At 37.3% G+C, this 19,168-nt stretch overlaps 1 protein-coding gene across 5 annotated transcripts in view; it reads right to left on the reverse strand.

The window, feature by feature from the left end:
* The window catches only part of GRB10 (growth factor receptor bound protein 10), a 278,478-nt gene that overhangs the window by 22,356 nt on the left and 236,954 nt on the right, over positions 1-19,168 (reverse strand). For all 5 annotated transcript variants that reach the window (XM_036737462.1, XM_036737459.1, XM_036737460.1 and 2 more), the window contains 5 exons: positions 16,934-17,090; positions 7,505-7,620; positions 6,943-7,017; positions 3,833-3,970; positions 2,975-3,085 (listed from right to left, as the gene is read on the reverse strand). In XM_036737462.1, the coding sequence (XP_036593357.1) occupies positions 2,975-3,085; positions 3,833-3,970; positions 6,943-7,017; positions 7,505-7,620; positions 16,934-17,090 (597 nt within the window). The remainder of the gene's footprint in view (positions 1-2,974; positions 3,086-3,832; positions 3,971-6,942; positions 7,018-7,504; positions 7,621-16,933; positions 17,091-19,168) is intronic.

A 19,168-nucleotide genomic window follows, 5' to 3' on the forward strand; every position in this document is an offset into this window, starting at 1 on the left:
GTCAGTGTTGGAAGGGTCCTGAGAGCCACGTAGTCCAAATTATACCTAAAAATATATATCCCTTCCACAATATATAACCAAGAAGTCATTTGACCTTTCCTGGAATTCCTCAAATAGTGGGGAATCTACTACCTCCCCAAGTTAGCTCATTCAACTCAGCTCTAATTCTTAGGCAGTAATCCAATGTCATACTTTGTTTTCTGAATTTCACTGGCAAACAGAAGAAATAATATAGGAGGCACAGGGTTGGGTGCCAAGATATGGCATTCTACACCACCCCTGCCAACTCTATGTTCACATAGGACAAACTATGACCTCCTGCCTACTGGACACATGCAACTATAATTATTTCAAGATGGTTTCTAAGCCAGCAAAAGCCACATAAGGTCAAGTTCTTGCATTTCACAGTGAATAATGGTCAATGTAAGTTACTCTTCAGGAATATGGTCTTCCCCCTCAGCCAGACTCAATTCATAGAACCAAGGGAGCTCTGGTACAACCCATTCCTGAAAACATTTCCACTTCCAATTACGTTATCTAGTCTTTGCTTGAAGACCTCCGATAAAGGGGATCCCATTACATCCTGTGGCACTCCATTCCACTTTGGTATAGTTCTCAGTGTCTGGAATTGTTTCCTACTATCAAGCTTAAATTTGCCTTGGCTCCTACTTAGGTTCTCAAATGCCTCTTCCATGGAAAACCCATCAAGTATCTAAAGAACATCCTCAAATCTTCTCTATGGTTTAACACTGAGGCTCAGGCTTGAGAAGCCTACACCTCGTACAGGGCTAATGTCTCCACGGATTTTATCAAAAGCAGCTTCATTCCTAGAAGACCTGTTAATCAAGGAATCTCCATAAGGTTATTTAGGGTTTAAAAGTACACCTCTTCTGAGGCCTGAAATCTCCTTGGAAAAAGAAAGAATGGTCAATTAAGTAAGTGTTTACCTGAACAATATGGAAGGGAAAAAAAGTGTGTGTGTGTATGTGTGTGTATGTATTTAGTGATTTGGGAAATCCTTGTGTGCGATCAGGCAGCAGAGACAGAAAAAAACCAAGTCAAAATGGAATAGGAGGAGGTTCTAACTCAGCTAATATAATGAAAACAAATGAAGCTGCTGCCCATGTAAGAATAACATGCTGGCCTTGTGTGCACTGCCGGAGACCATCGAATCTATGCAACAAGCATTCTGCTCCCGGTGGGGCTACTTGAACACACACATTTGAGAGAGTTGAGTTTCCACGGACCTAGAGTCCAGTACTCTATTTCCTTACTACACTTAGTTGTTGTTGCTGAGTCATTTCAGTCACGTCTGACTCTCTGTGACCATTTGGGGTTTTGGTTTTTATTTTGGCAAAGATACCAGAGTGGTTTTGCCATTTCCTTCTGCAGCTCATTTTACAGATGAGGAAACTGAGGCAAACAGAGTGAAGTGACTTGCCCAGGTAAATGTCTAAGGCCAGATTTGAATTCAGGAAGATGAATCTTCCTGACTCCAGGCTCGGCACTCTATCCTCTGCGCCACCTAGCTGCCCCTATTAGACTTGGTATACATTTCAGATTTAAAAATCTGTATTGCATAAAGAGTATACTGCTCCTTTTCAATCTGTTTACTTAAGAGAAAACTTATGAGCACGGACTAAAATGACATATAAAATCTCTTCTAACGGATTCAGTAAAGACTAAATTAACGTCAGGGGCTACGGTACTGGAGCTAGCATCCAGATAACATTAGAAACAACTTCTACTTTTCACATTTGGCTCTTCCAAAGAGAGGGATGCACAGCAACTTTGTTTTGACTGCTTATCATGCTTTAGATAAGACAAGCCGTATTGTTGGAGTCATGTCAAGACCTACTAGTTAGAGGAGGCCACAAATTAGATGTGGCAACATTCTGTTATATTTGGATTATGCTTGTTACATAATTTCCAATTCTAACATAAATGTATTTCTGCTTAGAATGTTTGAATACGTTGTGACATCAACATTCAAAACTGCTAGAGAGCTTTTTTTCTCCTATTGTAAATATTGGGCCTGCAATGTTTAATTATCCACTAACTACGTACTTTCTAGATCAGGTTCTTAGCCTTTTTTTGCGTCACAGACCCCTTCTCAGAATGTTTTTATATGTGTAAAAGAAAATAAACAATATCACAAAAAGAACGAATTATATTAAAATAAGGTCATCGAAATATTTTTTTAAAAGTTCACAGACCCAAGATTAAGAAGCCCTGTTCAAGATGGTCAAAAACAATTTAAAGGTTGCTAGACATTGATGTGTGTTACTAACCAAACTTACATGATATGAAGATACCCTTTATTTGAAGCTGAATATTACATGTAATTGAAAGATCACAAAAAAGAGTCATATTTAAATGAAAGAAAACAGCTCCATTTAAGTAGATAAGGGCTCTCTCTAAGTTGCATAATACTGGCTAATCTGCATTGGTGGACGGAACTTTCTTACCCAAGAATCCATCAACACAGAAGGCAATATATGGAAAGAACCTGACTTTTCCTAAGGAAGGAATTTTCTTTTTCGTTTAAGAACTACATGTGCAAGGTCAAGTACATTCAAGACGAAGGGCTTTTCTTCTAAGAAGCAATCCTGTTAGGTAAGTAGCATGAAATCTGCTAACGAGGGGCTTGTCCAATATAAGAAGGGATGGCCTGAAAATCTAAGCAAGGAAATAAAAGAATTTTCACTAAAAACAAATCAACCCAACTGAATTTATAATAAATTGGTTCATATTTGCTGGAGTAGTAAGAAGGAGCCAAATATTTTTAGTATTAAATTATATCAAGTTTCCAAAGAAGTTTAATATGAAAACCTACGTATTATCTCCTTCCATTACACATTCATTCTAAACTAAAATCTACTGAAATCTATCTAGATGATAATATCGAAAGATCCAATTCAGTGCCTAAAAGGCCAGATAGTTTCTAGATTTATCACCTGTTGAAAAACATTACCTTGATACAAAACCCATAGTCTGTAGGGGCATTGTACTGCTTCTTGCCTGCTATCAGAGAAAAGATATTGCTGTCTTCCAGGTCAGCCAATAACTGCAGATGCCTTGGTTCCTGCAAAAATTAGTGCATCGTTAGAGTACAAAACTGACGTGAGCATTTCCAAGAGCAAACACTTCTCATTTCTGCTCCAACAGAGGGCAGCGTATGCACATTTAAATGACACCTTTGATTCCTTCCAACTTGTGGAGAATGTAGGAAAAATATTACCTCTTTAGCAGACACTTCTTAATATGCGCTAAAGAATTCTAAATTTCCCCAGTGTAAGGTTTATTTTAGTCTACATTTGATAGTCTTGCCAAAGAAAGTCTCCTCAACTCTGAGCCAAATATGTAAAACACACAGAATGAAAATCTAAGAAAGATCCCATTGAGGCAATCTCTCCTACTTAAATGGGGCAGGAGCCATCAAATATGCTGGTCAGGAGTGAATTTTATCTGAAGTTTTTGTCATTATTAGCTAAATAACAATACCTTACATTTATCTGGCACTTTCCAATTGATAAGGAACCCTCACAGGACCACAGATTTATCGAGCTCTAGAATGGACCTTAGTGGTCATTAACTGTGACACCCTTTATTTCTGAGAGCTTTAAGTGGCTTGCCCAAGACCACAGAACAAGTAAGGTAACTGTGCCAGCCTTGACCCCACTAGACCTGGAGTGCTCAGAGATACTCTGCTTTTATTTCACTTCAAAGAAACTAAAGACGAAAAGTTTTAAACAAATGAGAAAGTTCGAATTGGACATTCATAATCTGGAATGTGTTAGTATCTGACTCAATTTTTTAGAACGTAATTTACCTTTGAAGTTCCTTTTGTGGAGCAATAAAGTCCCGATCTTCGCAAATACACATATAATTTTTTCCAGGACTTCCTGCCTAGTTCTTTCACATGTAAAAAACCTTGAATTTCAGGACAACTGCTGGAGTTTAAAAAATTCTGTTGTAGGCAAAATTAAGTAAGAAGGTTAGCAGATACTCATGTGAAGTGAATAATTAATAGATGGGTAAAATTTGGGAAATTCAACATTATCCCTGTTAACAACAATATATAATTCAAATATCTTAATTTGGCTTTATTTTCCAATTAACTTATCAAAGTTTCTCTACTTGAAGGACCAAAAAAAAAAGCCTAAATTCATTCTGGATACTTTATGTTATACATAAATACATTTTTAGCAAATAATAGTGAGAAATATCTAGGAAATCATAAATTCACCCATAAAACCAATGTAGAGTGTCCACCAAAGTCCTCTTCTGTGTCTCTGCTATGTCACAGAGATGACAGTTCTAGAAGACCATTAATTATTTATAAGTTATGGCAGAGCCTACCAAAATAGAAAGGATTTGAATATAGGCCCTGTGATGGACTACTGGTCATTTGTCCAAGGACCAACCTAAGTTTAGAGAGGTTCATTAACAAGTTAGCTGTAGGGTGGCGAGAATTTTCGACTCTGGCAAATCTCAAAGACAACCTACTAAGTAATAGAGGGGAGGAGGGACAAGATGGCTTCATTTTTGCCTCTGTATCCCCGGTGTCCAACATATTAACAAACACTTGTTAACTAATTGACTGGGATGTTATTGGTGACGAACGTACATACAATGACCAAATTAGAGATCCTTGAGGTACTAAGCAAAATCATTTAGCATGCTGTCCTCACATTCCCTAGGTTTTAATAACATTAGTATATAATAATCAGAAATGTAGAGTTTAGAGGACCAAGAAAATCTGATGACTGTTCAATTAACCAGTAGTCATTATAGATTCTCAAAACTATGGGCAACACTCAATGAAATCTTGTTTCTACAACCTCTAATTATGTTCCAAATTTAATTAAAATGTGATAAATATTATGGTGGTATTCTTTGTCTATTTGATTTTCTGTGACGGATTTTGCTTGTTTCAAATGTCTTGCTGACAATGTCACCATTTCTGTTTCTTCATTCCCTACAAGTGGCTCGTAACTCAACAAGATAGAGAAGGACCTTTTGACTCAAACCACTTAATTATCTCCTTCACAACAGGGAAGATGTGAGGCAGAAAACGAAAAAAGCCTATAGAGAGTAGAGTTTTATTCTGGTCTGAGAAACGATACTGTTCACCAAGAACATGAAGTGGGAATCAGGGAGGGGTTCGAATGGGGAAGCCAGATAGATTTTAGTTTCTCCTGTGTTAGGTCTTCACAACGTGCCATAATTATTTAGTTTGAGTGTTTGAGTTCTTAGGAAATCAGGCACACCCTGTACAAATAAAAGAACAAAGTCAAACTTACTGATTTAAAAAAAAATTCTTCATGCCACCACTCCATTCTATTAGCCATGAGAACTGAGAGCTGGCTACACTTTTAAGAAACAAACAAATGGTGTAGAATATTTGGCCGTCAGATGACCCAGTGAAAGCCCTGACGCTGAAATCTTGCAGACTGTGGAACTGAATACAGTAATCAAAGCAGAAAAATACCTCTGTCCAAAATCAAAATTTGAAAGGGCCAAACGCTGACTATCGTTCCTTGTGCACCCGTCATCTTTGTGAACTGTTTACATCATCACATTAACAAATTTGGAAGAGTTATATTTTAAAGACTTTTCATTAACTCCCTCTCCTCCTCCCTTCTCCAAATTTAACTATATAGAAAAGTGAGAATGTTTTCTTTAAAGGAACAGGGACAAGACTTGTAGTTTCAATGGCATAAGGAATTCCCTACTGCAGCGACACCTTGTGCCAATGCAGATCACCACCACCTCTGCAATTTAAAACCTCAGAAGCTGCAGGGACCATTGTGAAATGGTCTTGCCAACAGTCACACAGCCGGAGCCAGAGAAGACCCTTCCTTGATGGCTCCCTGAAAACTACACATCATGTTGCTTCTTTTTAATGATAATAAATAATGATACAACAATTTCTAGACTATATCATGGCTTAAAAAGAATTTTCCCTGCGCCAAGTCAGTAAGGGAGGCAAATTTTAACTCCTTTTTATAAGGCTGGGAATTCTTAACTTTTTTTATTTTATTTTTTAAATTTTGCATCGTGGATGCCCCCGGCCTTCTGGTAAAGCCTACAGATTCATTCTCAGAATAATATTTTTAAATGCAAAAACCAAAATACATAGGATTACAAAGGAAACCAATTATCTTGAAATACTATTATCAAAATACGTGTTTAAATACAAGTTCGGGAGAGGTTACTTCCCCAAGATGACGCCCTACAAGGGTTTCTAAACTCCTTGACCAGAGCTTTTTTCACCAGACTACCTATAATGAAACCTCAGCTAGAAGGGTACCTGAGAAAATGGACATAACCTTTTCTGGAAACAGGTTTTTGATGAAGCATCAATGCTCCTAACATGTCTTTATTAGGATCTGTTGTTGAGTCATTTCAGTCATGTCTGATAAACTAACAAAAACAAGAGCTTTATTTTTGCTAGTTAGAAATTTAGCTGGCCTTATGGCGGAGTACTAAACCTTTTTCACAAAGATTTAAAAAGAATCTGACAGGGAACTAGCTTCCTATTCTTCATCTGACCACTGACCACTTGCTTGGGGAGGGCCTGGGGTCAATGTAAACAGTCCGAAAACAAACGCCCATCTGTTTTTGATTGCCTTCCCATTCTGGCCCACTCTTGAGATCAAATGACTCGCATTTCTTTTCAGAGTCAGAGTAACTTTATGCTATTTTCTAACTGATCATTTAAGTTAGAAAAATTCTGGGCACATGAAGATTTCCCAAGCGAGCATTTATTTTGGGTTACCATAAACCAAACTCAGGGATGAGGCAGTGACATGGATAAGGAAGCAGCCACTTCAGAGTTATTCATAATTACACAATTACAGCTCCTCAGGGTTTTTACCAGCCCTCCTCCCCCGTTTTAATAAACAGCACTTCAGCAGAAGTATATTTCTACAGTACCTGCAAAAGCTGAGTTTGGGGAATACTGCCATTTGATTGTTGACACCAAGCCACCATCTGTTCTGGGAAGAAATTCTAGGAAAACAGGAACAAAACCAAACATATGAAAAGTTAGTCTTTTCCTCCACTTTAAGGCCATGTCAATCATGTATGCTGATTATAAACATTTTGATTCCAAGTGCCTCAACAGATCCTCTGTACTCCTCCCACACCCAAACCTCTGACTTTTCCAATGTATATTTTATAAGCAGATTCAAGTACTATGAAATTCAAATTTTAAAAAATGTTGAATCTAGATCTGGATTCTCCATGAAGGTTTGACATTCATTCTGCTAAGAATCTCTCATTTTGATGGTAGATCTGCATTACAGACCTTTGAATTGCATATAATTACATGGTTATAAGGATAATCAAAGCTTTATAAGTTATAAACTAAACTACAGTAAAAATTTGCACTAATTTGGAAAAGCACTCAAAAATCTTGTGTTTTAGGTCACAAAAATCATAATGGATCCAGAAACGAAGTCTTATTCCAGGTTCTATAAACACTGCAAGGACTTACCACAGGATTTTTGAAAAACTCATATTTTGCATAATTCTTCCTGAATAAAAATTTACTTTCACCTCCCATTGTACTTTCCACTTGGACCACCAGTTCATGGTCTTCTAAGCACCTTTCTGTAGAGAAAAGGGAGGATTTGCTTTAAATTTTTCTTAAATCTTATTTACTTGTTTGAAATATAATGTGAGCAAATGTTTTCATGGCTGAATAAGGATACTTCTAGTAAGATGGCGCATTCCCATTCCTACCCCTACTAATCCAACATCAAAATAACGGACTTTGATATTTGGAAGAAATATCTGCAGAACAACATTAAAGACTAATCTGTAGGGAGAAGAAAAAGGAAACACGGCAGGGGAAGAGGATGAAAGAAAGAAGAAAGACTGGAAGATGAAAGAGATTTTAATGCTTTTGGCTAAAGAAGGCACATGAAGAGCATCAAGTTTGAGGAGGAATGCACTAGGGGTGGGAGAAATGATGGTAAAACGAAGACCAGATCACTCCTTAGCCCTTGGAAGAGTCATTTCCCTCACATGTTAGAGCACCTGACTTCCCTGCCAGTGCACATCTAACTCAGCATGTACAAATGTGGAACTTGTTTGGAAATGTCATTTCAAGCACAAGCTTTGCCCTGGAGGCTGCTGGTATGGGCATATAAGCCCTTAAAAATATGTAATGTGATGAAAACAAAATCAGGTTTTAAATTAATCATTACAGGTAGTTGCTTGTTTCAGAGTTAAGTGGAAAATTATGGGACGAATGAGAAATTGCCTAGTAAATGTTGTATTCCCAAACTAGGACTTGTGAATGGCTGACTTAAAACACAGACATAGATACCTAGAAATAAAGAGGCACAAGACAACATTATGGCCACTGGGAAGAAATGACTGTAGAACACAGCTAGGCTTTGGTTGCTGGAGAAACAGGTGGCGTGATGGGTGTAACTTTTGATGTGATGAAGAGTATTAAGAATTTGATTACTGAAAATGTCAAGTTTATCATGTGAAGCAATATATTAAAGATACTGAAAGAACACAATTTGTGGCCCTACTAGCCACAGGCAGGAACAAACTTTTGTTTAAGGTGAAATCTCCCTACTGAGGTGAGGGAGAAAAGATTCAAAGTACTTTGGAACTAAAGTAATGTCAAGTCAGTAGTAACAGCTGCTCCACCCCAAAGACCTCATTCATAGCAGCCCCCAAGAACAACCAAGCAGAGCGCCTGAGGATTATTTCCCAAGGGCCAAAAGATCTTTCTCCTATTTCTGATGCCTGGTTCTCCTTCTAATGATTTAAAGGGGATCTCTGACTGAGAAAAGATTTTCCCGCCATGAAGTACAATGTGCCTGCCCCACAGAATCAGAATAGGCCAAAACTGGCATCTGCTCTCCCCTCCCCACTTAGCTGATTTCTCCTGGGGCTTGGGCTTGATATTACAAGAAAGTTACTCCTTTGTGTTACGATTTCAGCACTTTGCAAATACTAAGTCCCTTAACACATGCTGCCTCTTTGCTATGGAGAGGAATGTCTCCCAAAACTAGTGAGCAAAGCTACCGAGAAGTCTAGGATAAAATAAGATATAATACATGCATAGACAGCGCTCTGCAAATCTTGAAGTACTGTATAAATGCTAGCTATTATTACTGTTTTTAATCCTTAGGATTATTGTTAGGCTGCTGCGCTGCTACTGCTGCTAATGGTGATGGAGAGAACATACTAGGACTGATGTGAGAATTATACCAGGTCATCCAACATGTGGCACTTATTTATTCCTTCCCTTTGTTTTGTGGCCCTCTAGCAATAACTTCTTCCCTCTACTAACACCCTCCCTCCCCCCCAAAAAAGAAAAGGAAGAAACTAAACAATTAGTAAAATATTATATACAATAGGATCATATCGTCATGGAAAAAGATTAAGACCATTGTCAACCCAGAAAGGGTGAATTTTCCAGAAACACACACACATGAACACACACACACACACACACACACTGCAATGTCTCTATTTTCTTGTGTTTTTCTTTTTCCTCTTTATTAATGAATTTAGAGATAGTGAATCTAAATGGTTTCAAGACAATGGACTTGAAGTTAGGAAGACTTAGATTCAAGTCCTATTTCTCATATGTATTACTTTGTGACCTTGGGAAAGTTACTGGACCTCTCAGTTACCCCCAGACAACTCTGTGTAAGACTATAAGTTGTAAAGAAGCTACATCGGTGGAAAGAATGCCCTGAGAACCTTCCACACTATTAAAATCACATATCTGACCTAAAAGATGATTAATTTCTCTACAAAATAGAATACTGAAATAATTTTTTTAAAAGAACACACGTATTATTCAAACCATCCTTTACCACCATTTTCAAAGATGTTCAGTGGCATGATGTCAAACCAGGATTTTTCTAACAGGATAACAAATGGTCTTAAAACAGTTGCATGCATTAAAAAAAAAGAAGTTGCATCACGTACCACATAGAGATAAATTCCATAGGTACAGGACTCTTATCATAAACTAACTTTCCTCTCTAGATGCAAGGGTCAGCAGTAGAGCGACAGATTATTCATTAACAGAATGGCAGCCAGGCCCAATGACAAAATTAATGAAAAAATGACACTTAGCTGCGATGCTTGGTCATGTGTGTGAACAAAACACCCTCCACCCCCCCAAACTAGAATTCAGTCAACATACCAAACCCATCACAGAACAAACAGCTAGATGTCAACATGCATTTAACAGCTGTTCAAAATTTTCCAAGATTGTAATAAATGTTGAATAAAGCAATCAGAAAGAGAACATGTCCACCAAATATAATGCTGACATTTGGTTAAGCTGCCTTCTTTTTTTTAAAGGCTTTGGGGGAAGGGATACCTTCTAGATTGAGGTAACTTTCTAGATTTACAAGTTACTTTAAAACTTTTGCACATGCTGGTACTCTCTTCATCTACTTAGGATCAAAATAGAGAGCTATTCTACAAAGTTATTTTCACTCCATTTCCTGTTTGACAAAAATAAAAAGGAATGGAAATATCCCAGGGAAGAATGCTGTCCTGACATTTTTTGTTTCAGCTTAATTCATCAGGCCTGAGTAGCCAGTCACTTGTGTTTTGCGTTTGTATTTTTGTTTTGAAATTTGTAAATCAAATTCAGTCAATAAACATTTATGAAGCACCTACTATATGCCTTTTTTTATTCTTAAGGAGCTCACAGTATAATGGAGATAATATGCAAACAACTACATACAGACATAATATATAAAGGATAAACTGATGATAATCAACAGAGGGACAGGAACTAGAATTAAGGGGGATTGGGAAAGGCTTCCTTTAGAGGATGGGATTTTAGGAGGTATCTTCTTATTCTCACACTTCTCCCCAGCTGTCTGGGTGGTGATTTTCTTATCCATAACTACGATCTGGACAGAAATTATGCTTCCAAGTGTCCATGAAACACTTTATATGGAGAGAGTAGCACACACATCTTTCATGTATTCAGTGCATCATTTCAGTAGATATATAAGAGATATGCTTACCTAATAACTTTCACAGCTGACTATTTAATATGATGTAATTTACACCAGAATGTTCCATAATTCAAACAATCTTTCAGATACTTTCCACTCACATGCTGGGCAATAGCAGAGCAGACTGGAATGTCTTTCAAACTCCCCTTCCTCAAACTGTGAGCATTCACTAGGCCTGTATTTTTCCTTTTCCTTTTTGTTTTCCTTGTTAAGCTATGTTCAGTTACAATTCGTCTCAATATATCAAGAGGGTGGACACTAGAAGAATTTGGCTGTTGACTACTAGAATTTTCCCTTGCAGCTCCAGTATTGAACTCAGTGTCTGACACAAGGCAGGAGATTCACAAATGCTAAGGGACTGGAATTAGCACAGGTTAAAGTAGATTTAAAAAAATATGTAGCTGCTACTTTCCCTATATTATCTCTGATCCTCTTTCCAGCCCAGGGAGACTGGTGTCACAATTAACAAATACTCTCCCTTGGTTGTCATATACTACCTTAAAGTTTGCAAAGCACTTTTATCTCTAGCATTATTATCTCATTTGACTTTCACAACTTAGGAAGGAGGGGCTATTATTCCCATTTTAGAGATAAGGAAACAGAGGGAAATGACTTGCCCAGGGTCACAGAGCTACTGAATGACTTGAGGTAGAATTTGAACACATATCTTCCTGTTTCTAAGTCTGGCATTCTACCCGCTATGATGTGATGCCTTCATGAGAACACTGAAGTTTAGAGAAATTAAATGACTTGCCTATGGTTATACAACCAATAAATGCCAGAAGCAGAATCCAAACTTGGCTTTCTCCTGACTCCAAGTCAAGCAAGTATTCTTTCTAACTAAACACTGTCTCCACTGTTGGCTATAAATAAAAGGATCCCAAATTATGTTGAGATAATTAAAGATAAATGGTCATAGTTTATTTATGGCAGACACAAGGTCGTTGAAAAGAATAACATATATGCTATTTACACATATGCACCTCAAGGTCCAAAGGTATGGATATTGTGAATTAATTTTTAAGAGGCTTTGGGGTTTGCATATTTCCCAAAAATAAGTTAGATAGACTGGTACCATAACCAGTATTGGGTATGGATTTCTCAAAATGTATTAAATAAATGGCTCCAGGCAAACGAAAGGAAGAGATGAGTACTGACACTTTGAACTGACTGTACAAATATGTAACCCTCTCTGACTTCTCACCAAGGCATTGGGGAAAGGTGGTAGAAAAAAGGTCCTGAGGCAAGAGATTCCACCATGTTGAATGACAGCAGGGTTATCATCCCTTTCACCTCCCCAGCAGTCAGAGGGATACTAACTGCTGCCAATAATCCATTACCAGCATCCGCAGCTGAGGACTGTGAGATGCTTCAGTCACTCACACATATGCTGTGTTCTCAGAGTTAAAAGAAAGTCATTCACATCAAGTAATTGCTATCTTGGGAACTACCCCCGTCTTTTCTAAATCCATCATTCATTTTTTTTATGTGAAAAGTGTCTAATATTTTAAAAGAATATATATATTTAAGATGGAAAAAATGACTGAGAGCAATCCTTCCGGATGCTAGACTTCTGAGTCTACACAGACAGATCACTGCTTCCAAAATTTTGTCCAGGCAACTGAATGATCTTGTGGAGATCAACAGGAGTTCTGTAGACTATCTCTGGCTAAATGTTAACATACTACATGACTACATGTTTTAGAAGTCTAATTTTTAATAGTAAACTAAGCAAAGCATAAGTGAAAAGGTAAAATTTGTGGGGAACAAATTTCAAGAAATTAAGGAGAAAAGCTTCTCCGTACAAAGATGTTCATAGCTGCTTATTTGTAATAATAAAATAATGGAAACAACAGAAATGACCAAGGGCTGAAGAATGACTGTACAACTGTGACATATCAAAGAATGGAGTACTCTATCATCATTATTAATACCAAACAGGAAGAAAGCACGTAGGTGCATGTATGTATGCATGCATATATGTAATGACTGTAATGTTTAAAAAAAAAAAAAACCAGTGCTACTCATATGTCAATGTAAAATCATTCTCATATGAGGGGCGACCTGGCCTTGTGAACAGAATGCTAGGCTTGGGAGTCAGAAGATCAAGGCTGAAATCCAGCTTCAGATACTTGCTAATTATGTGACCTTGGGCAAGTGACTTTGCCGCAACTTCTTTCTTCAACTGTAAAAATGAAGAGGTTGGACCATATAGTTTCCATTGTCCTTTCTAGCCTTAAATCTATGATCCTATGCTCATATGAGCTTAGTTATTAAAAGCATGGTGCGTTTGCCTCAATGCAACTAACCTTTCTTCCTAACATTTAGTTCTGGGCTCATGAGGTTCACTGCCTATTCATTTATTTGTATTTCTTCTATTGATACTTACTCTCAAATATGTATAGATACATATGTACGTGTGTGAGTGTGTGTATTTTTTTCTTCCCCATTAGAAGAGAAGCTCCTTGAGAATAGAGAATTTTTCTTTTTTTGCATTTGTATCTCTAGTGCCTGGCACACTGCAGAGAGTTAATAAATGCTTATGATTATGGAAAAATCACTTAATGAGAGTCTCAATTCCATCGTCTACAAAATGGAGATCACGCTTGTGCTACTTATTAAGAAAGCACTTTGAAGTAGAATATAAGTGTGTTATGCAATCAAAAAGATATACAGGGAGCTATTCACAAATTGTCATATGTATGCCAAAGTATAGTTTTCCTTGTAGGTGTGATTAATATTCAGTGGGTTTTATTTCATGTAAAATCAAATCTATGAAACCATTTTTAATAAATCATAATATATTCTCTAATTCAAAACAAATTAGTTAAAGGTTATCTATGATAGAGTTTTATCTTCATTAACATGAAGACTGAAAAATTAAAATAAATTTAAGTCCACACTAGGTCTTTCCTGGAACACTATTCATTGAAGAGAAGAGTTCGGCATGACAGGTCTCTCTTAGGTCCCATTCAAAAGGACTTAGTGTTGAAACACTGAAAGGATTTTGTTCTAAGTCACTAAATCCTAAGGGAACGTTAGAGCAAGAGTTCAATGGAAGAATGCTTTAAACTGGTGAGCTCTTACTTAGAATCATGAACTTCAGGCAGAATAACATTTCTTACTAAATGTCATTTTTATATTAGTCACTTCAAACAAACAAACAAATAAACAAAAGAATGGCTGGGGCTCAGACAAACAAAAGAACAGACAGAAGAATTATGTTGATTTGAATGAAAGGAGACATTTACTGTTATTTCTGGGCTTTCCTCAGAATGTAACTCTGTTTCATGTTGAAATTGGTAGCTTCTTCAAGGGGACATCAAGAATGCGCAAAATGGGCTTTAAAAAAAAAAAAAAACCAACTCCACTGGGAAAATGTGTAAGTGGTTGTTCTTTGTGAATAAAGCTATAGAGATGAGAGTTGGAGGAGACAACATGATAAAGAATGTTCTAGAGACTTCTTTGTAAATCCATTAATATGAGATGCCTAAATGTCTTTTTGCTGTGCACAAGTCTACCAAAGAATCTAAAAATTGGCCCCAAAGCTCTACTGTTCCATCTTTTTTCCTTTGGATTTTCTGTATAAACTGATCATTACACTCTGTAGAGTTTATAAGCTCACTCGACTCTTTTGTGTTATGTTGTGAATAAGTAGAAAAATGGAACGGCCTTAGCTCATTCTGTCTGCAGCAATATAACTGAGGTATGGAAGTAGGAGTATGTTGGTATGCATATGTGTGTATGTATACAGGCATATTTAACTCTCCCTCCTTAAGGTGAACACCTTCAGAGTAAAGTGAATGTGATAAGGATTCTTTTGTCTTCTTCTAAGATACACAAATGCTCATGCTAAGTGAGTTATTTCCAAAGTTGTACTATATGGTACATCTAGCAAATTTACTGCATTCTAATTTAGATTGTACTAAGATATTTTTGGAGTGGAAAAATTATTAAAGTAAACAACCTCCTTAGGTGAGCCCTAATTTCCTTTTGCTCAACAATTTTACCGCCATTATACTTACTTATTTTATACACACGCAGCATATATGTGTTAAAAATATACATATATTCATATACATGTGCAAACTCTAGAAAATCTTCAGGAAAACCAATTTCACAGAACATTATTACTTACTTTAAATATGGGTGTAGCCTTAAGATTTTAAACAGAATTTCAAGAGCATTGTTCAATATAGTCCTGTTCTACTTCATAGGATTTATTTAAGACTGATATTGTACATATGTACGTGTATGTGTATATATGTGGGTATAGATGTATGCATACATTTGTTTACTTTGCCCTTTTCCCACCATCGTCAATTTCTAAGGTATTTAGAGAAGCTTTTGATTGGCTTGTCAGCCCACTGGCTCTATTCATTCAGAGATGTCACAAACTGGAGTTTGACAGCACAATTAGTCTCCATGGAAGCTATTGTGATGTCACAATCATTGAATTGTGGCATCACTGAATGAATCTGGCAGAAGAAGGATGTTGGTCACAAAGGAGAAAGCTTCTGTTTACATACAAATACCTTGGTAATCAGTAGTGATGGGAAAAAATACAGAAAGAATTCCTGATGCCATAATTTAACCAGCTGAAAAGCATTATTCATTTGGAAATTTCACCTGAATTAAAACACAGTTCTTTAATACTTTAATAGTGATTTCTGGGCAGCAAATCTTACTATACCATGTCACTTGAAAATGGCATTTTAGTTAACTGTACATCACAGATTTAAAGACATAAATTCGATGCATTAAATTGATTCATGAGAAAAACTTTTGAATTTTGGCATTTAATTTTTAAAAATGCTAGAAGACAAACTCCTTTTCAGAGGAGGAAACTTTTATGCCCTTTACATATTACCTTATAATAAGAATTTAGGATAAAAATAATCAATTATAGGTTTTAAAAGTCAAGCGTTTGAAAATCAACTTTCCAGATTATAATTATAACAAAGCAATTAGTATCACCTCTTGGCTTACTGTATATTAGTCTTTACATATCATCTCATGAGAAAGTTTACTTTAAGTACTTTAAATTTTATAAAATATTAAAACATTTGAAAGTACTATAAAATACTTTAAATATTATACTTCTTAAAATAATGGCCTACATAAAATATATTTAAACAACTTATATGTATAAGCATATGTATTTGGATATACCCCCCACAACCTTTATACACACACACACATAGATATAGATATATAGGAGTGTGTATGTACGTATATACAGAGTACATATGGATTATTAACTAGCTCTGAGCTACTGCTTAAGAACTAGGTCTATATTAAATTGATTTAGAATGTTCTTCAATTCCCAGTGGTTCTCCACTTGCTTTCTTGCCAGCTGTAACCATGGCACTCTAATTTCAATTAGACGGCTGATCTGACGCCCTGAGAATAGCTACCATTGCTGGTCTATGAGCTGGTGCAAGGGTATGACTTTCCCAAGTCACAGTTCAGTCTGTTCCCCTCCCCCACCCCACAAAGTAGAATCCCATCCCAGAGGTAGGCAAGGCAGTTTCTTTTTTTCTATTCCCAGCTGGTAAGAAAATGAGATGAGTGGAATCACAGGCTAGAACTCTTTGGGGATCAAGCTTAATTTGCCTAACCTCTTTCTGTGCCATTGCCTCAACTAACACATAGCAAGATTACGATGAGCACCAAAGTGAAGAACAGTATGGAAGGTGGAGGCATGAAAAATCAAGGAACCAAATAATCAATCATGAACAGCAAGATATTTAGGGCAATACGTAGGATTCATGGTAATTCTGTAACTGAAAGAAATATTTATATCGGATTCCTATTTCTGATTTGGTAAAGCAATATGCATTTCATCACACACTGAATATTCATAGGTGCCATTCAGAGAAACATTGAGAGCCTGGACTGTTCCCTACCTAATCCTAGGTGAAGGTGATGCTCCACTAGGGTCCAGCTGTTGTCATCCACACAATGACTTTTGTAAACGAGCAGCTGGCAGAGGTCCCTGGCTGTCATGTCTGCTAGAATCTCCACCACTTTGCTTGTCCCATCTTCACTAAAGACTTTAACATCCTGCAACATACAAAGGATACACTTACAGATAAACAGCTCCAGGTATTAAAAAATAGGAAAATCATACAACTCTTGGACACAGAAGAATTCTTATCATTTTCAGCATCCTGGCACCCAGCACAAGTGAACATGTATAATTTGCTTTAAGACTTTCTCTCCCCAACTCACCCTCCACCACCCTCTTTGTCCCGTTTCTCCCACCATGGAGAAGACAAAAGCATGTAGATGACAATGTAATTTATCATCAAAACACCCAGGATGCTTCAAATGGCATAAAGCATGACCAGAACAGTACCTAATAGGCTGCTTCTGAAATATCTAGAAAGGGACCAAATTAAGCTGGAAACATAGTATCTGGCTTTGGATACTGGCAATTTGATTGCTAAAGCTAAGGGCAAAACTAAACATAATAGCTTCCTTCTCCCAATAGAAACTTTTCATTGATACACCTGGCCTGAATTTTCAGTTGTCAGTCCATCACATTTCTCCTGATTTCTCACATTCTCTTGGGCTTGGGCAGAGGGTGTGATAAAGCAGTAACTATTACAGCATAGTTTTTAATGGAGAAAAGAAGAGGGGAGCACATGAGCTACAGTCTTCCATCCCAACCCCCCTCCCTTATAAAATTACAAAGAAGCTTCATTTTCCCTTGAACTGTTAAAATGTACTAAATACTTGAAACACTGCAAAGTAAATTTTAAAGGGTCAGAATGTGTTTCTACTGATTTTAAAGACACCGTGTGCTATCAAGAAATGTTTTTGTAGATAAATGCAACCTTTAGGGAAATCTGAGATGGAAAAAAAAAATCTTACCTCAACAGCATGCAAAAGACAGCAGTCAGGAGAACAAGATGGCATTTTTAAATATAGATTGCCTCTTGAAAGAGAGTTTTTTTTCTCTGTCTCTTCCAACTCCTGGCAGACTAAACTGCAGCCCCCCCAGGGTGTTTTGCTGGGTCAACAGATTACAGAACTCTACCTGTCCCGTAGCCCCTCCCAGCCCCTCCTGGGGGTACTCGTTCTGGGCTTACGGGGAAACCCTCCCAGCAGCTCCACTCAAAGGGTTACACACATACAATCTTTTAGGTAGTGAATCAAACCACACTCAACAGACCAATCACATCCTTCCTTGGAACTGATGTAATCATTTCCCCACACACTATCAGACCTTCAATTTACTCCCCCCACTCTCAGTAATAACAATTATTATTTTTTTAAACCAACAAACAAGGAAATGTTTGTTTTATGACCACCCACTGCATGGTAAGTGTACTGTAACATTAGAAAGTTCAAAGAAAAGAAATCATAAATTTCTGAGCCAAAAGCATGTGTGTTCTCTGAATTTGGATTTGTTTGCCAAATCTCTTCATAATCCTTCAGCTCTAAAGTCGATGTCATCCACAGGCATGCAACTGAAGCACTTGAACTTTTAATCAAACCTGTTTCTGTGACCTTTTCCCAAGAAGCCGCCAACACCATCACCTCCCCTTACTCTCATTTCAATCTTTTTTCCTACTGCTCTGGCCAAGAGCATTCACTTTGTGTTAACTTTTATTTCAAGCGAAATTGATCTGGCAAGGGGAACAAAAGGTAATATCGTTAATTTCCTCCCAAGTCACAGTGAAGGAAGGAAGGAGGGAAGGAAGGAAGGAAGGAAGGAAAAGCAGAGAAAGGGGGAAAGGGAAGGGAAGGGAAGGGAAGGAAAGGAAAGGAAAGGAAAGGAAAGGAAAGGAAAGGAAAGGAAAGGAAAGGAAAGGAAAGGAAAGGAAAGGAAAGGAAAGGAAAGGAAAGGAAAGGAAAGGAAAAGGAAAGGAAAGGAAAGGAAAGGAAAGTAAAAGGAAAGGAAAGGAAAGGAAGGAAAAGGAAGAAGGGAAGGGAAGGGAAGGGAAGGGAAGGGAAGGGAAGGGAAGGGAAGGGAAGGGAAAAGGCAAAGAGAGGGGAGGAGAGGAGAGGAAAAAGAAAAAGAAAAAGAAAAGAAAGGAAAAAGAAAAGAAAGGTTCATGTTGTAGATTTGGTCCAGTGATTCTAGGTGCAGCCTATTACCACACAACGAGACCTGCCCCATCTTTAATCCTTTT

Source organism: Trichosurus vulpecula, chromosome 9 (genome assembly GCF_011100635.1).
Source record: "Trichosurus vulpecula isolate mTriVul1 chromosome 9, mTriVul1.pri, whole genome shotgun sequence".
Taxonomy (NCBI): domain Eukaryota; kingdom Metazoa; phylum Chordata; class Mammalia; order Diprotodontia; family Phalangeridae; genus Trichosurus; species Trichosurus vulpecula.